This window comes from Aplysia californica, unplaced genomic scaffold (assembly GCF_000002075.1).
Source record: "Aplysia californica isolate F4 #8 unplaced genomic scaffold, AplCal3.0 scaffold00664, whole genome shotgun sequence".
NCBI lineage: Eukaryota > Metazoa > Mollusca > Gastropoda > Aplysiida > Aplysiidae > Aplysia > Aplysia californica.
The window spans coordinates 261033-265475 of record NW_004797934.1 but is presented as its reverse complement, the minus strand read 5'-3'; the positions used below and the strand labels follow the sequence as shown (position 1 = coordinate 265475).

Genomic DNA, 4443 nt, shown 5'->3' with positions numbered 1-4443 from the left:
AGAACATCGTCGACACACCAACACAAAAACTACACCTTTTCCACTTAAGTTAAATCCTTTGCCATATAAACGGCCACTTTTAAGAGTCCTGGTGTAGTACTTCTGTACCTTTTTATGCGTCGTGGCAGTAGTAGGGACTCTAGTTTTAGATTTGACTTCTTTCAGACTGAGGCGCTTTGTTCAACCACGAAAAGTCAGTAGGGCCTACGGTATGTTAAACTCTTTTTCAAGGCACGTGAAATCCAAAAGATCTAGACAGATTTAAAGAATTTCTTCTACCAAATTCTCTAGGATATTTGAAAGGAATAGCCTAGAAAAAAATCTTTAAAACTGGGTTTCTTATCAAGAAGAAGTGTATAAACTAAGCAGTGTGTAATTGAAAATATCTGGTTCTACAGTGTCTGACTTTTAAGAACAAATTATGTCCTCCGAAACGAAACTTACATCTACATTGCTTAAATGTTGCTTTGAATTAGATTGGAATGAGGCGGAAATATTTAGGAGGAAAAGTGATTTGAAGACGGACATTATGTGGGTCTTCGAACGGGATCAAGAGATGACATCTTGTGCAAGTAAAGTTGGTACCGGTAAAAGGAACGAAATACTTCTTAAAAGGGAACTAACTGCGCTTGTCATGTCAGTTTTCATTTAGCATTGGTGCTCTCCTGTTTAAAGGAGACCCTTAAGGGACACCAGTCCTGTTTCGACAAACATTTACTACTTTTTACCAAAACGAAAATTTGAAGGGAACGCGGAAGGTGTTTGGAAAAAAGTACAAAACGTATTTGAAAGACAAAGAGATTGACCGCCAGTTTTTCATGTAGACCTTTTTATCATACCATACCTGTTATACGCCAGACTAAAGCTTGATGACTACAACCAAGGAACGTTAGAAAATTTGAAAATGAGACAATAATTATCATTCATTCTTGACGTTCGAAATATGTACTCGAATTTGGCATTTGCTTATTTCAAAGAGGTTGTATAGTGGTATAATATGATAATATTTTAAAATGTAGCCGAATTTATAGGTCTAAATTTAATATCTCGTGTTTTGGGGACGCTATGATTTCAATCAGATGAGATATCTTTTTCTCTGTTTGAGAGGATAATTTAATTCTAAAATGTTTTAAAATTTGGCGTTTGTCAAGATTTGAGCTGACACTGCTCTTATGTTCTGTACCTATGGAAAGATGATACGGGCCTGCCTTTGGTTTGGTACGCCCAAATCAGTGTTTTGAGTTTGAGATACGTAGCTGCCGCTAGAGCCTGTCATGTCCGCTGTTCTTTGAAGCGTGATAACGTGATGATCCAATGGAAAGAAGGAATTTTGAAACTGGAACAGAGGTGAGAAGCTGGGACAAGAATGAGTGTGAGTCAAGAGGTGTGGAAGGATGCTGTGGTCGCTATTTTGATCTAGAGTTTCTACGCAATGACTAGGAATGCTCTGAAAATATGGGTGGAAAGTGGCGCTGCTGTCATAGCAACCATTGTCACATGAGTGGTTGCAGAAAGCGTCGTCAGTGTGGTAGAAGTAGCCGGTGGTTTGTGTGCGCCGGAGGTGTGGCGGGGACGGGTGTGGGGTGTGTGGGGTGTCATTGTCTGGATGTGAGAAGGAGGGCATGGTCAATGTGGACGATTGGGGCAATGGTTGCTGTGAATCTGATATGATAGCAGACATTGGTGGTGGTGGTGATGATGATGCTGATGATGATGATGATGATGATGATGATGATGATGATGATGATGATGATGATGATGATGATGATGATGATGATGATGATGATTTGCGAGAGGAAGGTTCAGGCAGATATACTTCTGCCGTTGATACATTAGATGACTGAACAGACGATGAAAGTATTGATAATGAGTGCACCGATGGAAATAGCACAGAAGGCGATGCATATGATACAGGCATTGAAACACAATTGAGAGCATCATAATCAGCAGCAATGTCACTCTTACCCGCTTTGACAACGCAGTCGCCCCCTACTACAGACGAGACATAACCTAATATTGGAAAACATTGTTTATCATTGTGTGCACTGGTTTTACTACAGTCATCTGATGGTCTCACGTGAATGATTTCCACAAGAGGAGCAGGAAGCGTTTGCTGCTCAGTGAAACCATCCCCACAAACACCGTGGGGCTTGGTAGACGGGCAAAGCACAGACTCCGGAAGGGTTTCGTTCGAATCCAAGCCTGGATAATGATAATTTTCTTGCCTCTCTTTGTGGGGAGGTATGGGATTTGATGGAGAAGGCAACCCTTCCGCTTCCTCGAAGATCACAGAGTGACTTCGAGTGTGGCTGCCTACTAAATGTGACTGGCTGCTAACTGAGTGAGTGTGGCTCACGACTGAGTGAGGAAAATCGTTTTCGAGTTCGTCCAAAGAATCGAGACTTCTTTTCAGTTTTTCATTTGTTGAGTCCAGAGTATGTTCCATAATGGTAGAAACCATCCGACTGTCTGTTCTGCTTAGTCGTGGTGTACTGCTGATGCCGGACACAAGGCTTGCTCGTCGGTCCTCGGACAAGCAGACCTTGTTCTTCAAATAATCTTTAAACATGCGTTTGAAAGCTGCTTTGAACTCATTGTTTTTAAAGGCGTATATCCACGGGTTGATGCCGCTGTTGAACACGGCGAGCAAAGTCAAGTAGGTGTGTAGCCATACGTTGAAAGAGATGTTGCTGATGGTTTCGATGAACATGCAGATCAAATAAGGGAGCCATAACACAAGGAAAACCCCTATGACAAGAGCTAGAGTTTTGGCGTACTTTGTGTCTTTGATCATGAACTTCACCTGCAGATGACGGTGCACTGCAAACTCTACAGCTGCTATCGCTTTGGCGTGGTGTCGTGCCACGATGAAGATTCGAAAGTAGCAAAAGAGTATCGCGATGCAGGAAGGTAGGAATATAGCGCTGAGGAACAGGATGTGCGCTTTGTCGTGCAGTAAACTCGCGGAGTAGGATGTGATGACATCCGAGGTGTTGTCATACCATCCTGCGGCCAGAGGCAGCCACACGATAAACGTGGAGTAGATCCAGGTGAGAGACACTAGAACAGTCACTTTCCTCGACGTCATGATGTTCACGTACTCCAGTGGGCAGGCTAAAGCTGTGTGCCTATCGTAAGCAATTGTTGCTAACGTTAATAGTGACACCCCGCATGTGGTCATCAACACTCGGTTAGGCAGAAGACACAACACGGCGTCTTTCGAGTCCCAACCGCCAGCGAAAAGAAAGACCTCGACAACGACAACAAACGGCGTTGCCAAGGCGACGAAAATGTCAACAGCTGCTAGAGATGTAATGAAATAGTTTGTGGGCGTGTGAAGACGCCGAAACCGCACCACGCTCATGATGACGAAGAAGTTACTGCACAAAATGAAAGGTACCATAAGACTCACCACAAACACCGCCCCTATTTGTTCTGAGGACCAAACCGTACCCTGATCTGCCCACGACGTGTTCGATACTCGATCACTGAGTGCAGATGTTGTGGTGGAGTTGAACATTTCAGTCATATCACCAACAGAATCTTCCCCAAGAAAGCCTGGAAACACCAATCTCTGAGGTGAATGATCTGTTAGGAGGTCCGATACTTCTTTGGCTGTGGAGAAGGTCTGCGACTCGAGCCCCTCAGCAATGAGGGGTAGCTCTCCAATTGTTGAATCTTTAATAAACCTCTCTGGGAGTCGGTCCAGAGAGGAAAAAGAAGACAATAGAGACGGACCGAAAGAATCTGCAAGACCTCGTTGATCTTCAATAATCTTAACATCGTCACTTGGCAAACCGCGTAACTCATCTTCCTTCAGGGCTAACAACTTGTCCAATTCTTCGTGTTCGATAAGAGTCTCGGAAATGTCTACATTGATTTGGATTCCGTTTTCTTCCATATTAGGAAAGAATTTGCTTGGCGAGGCGGGGAGCGAATAGATTTCTCCCGAGGCTTAGTTAGCTGCTTGCGCTTCACAAAGGTTACTGACATCCATGTAAGTCAATGACGTGTACATGTCTGGTATGACGAGGCGGCGAAGCTCCTCTGGGCGTTGGCACAACTCATTTCCACCTTCGGGTTATCAGCAGAAGTTGCGTTTTTTCTGAAATCAACAAAACAAATGAACATTAGTTAACACGATGATAAAATAGATTAATAACATCCGCTCCTTAACCCTCTGCCCTGAATATCACAGCCCTGCGTCATTGTCGGCGAATAGCGTCCGCGTTTTGCGTAATTAGCTAGACGTAATCGTTGGGTTGGTGTTTTTTCAGCAACTATGTATCTGAGCAAAGAGAGGGAGTAATGTGTAATGAATTAACAAACTTTGTCATACCGGAAACTGATACTTACATTGTGGAGCTGGAGATTGTCACGGGCTGTTTTGTTTGATAGTAATAACAGTAATAATAATAATATTGTTATTATTATTAATAATAG

At 43.2% G+C, this 4443-nt stretch overlaps 1 protein-coding gene across 1 annotated transcript; it reads right to left on the bottom strand.

Moving 5' to 3' along the window:
• Positions 1-509: 509 nt before the first annotated feature.
• Positions 510-4100, bottom strand: LOC101851894. The gene has a single exon (XM_005108155.3). The coding sequence runs from the start codon at positions 3899-3901 to the stop codon at positions 1184-1186; it is 2718 nt and encodes a 905-aa protein (XP_005108212.1). The 5' UTR covers positions 3902-4100; the 3' UTR covers positions 510-1183.
• Between the last annotated feature and the right edge of the window lie 343 nt (positions 4101-4443).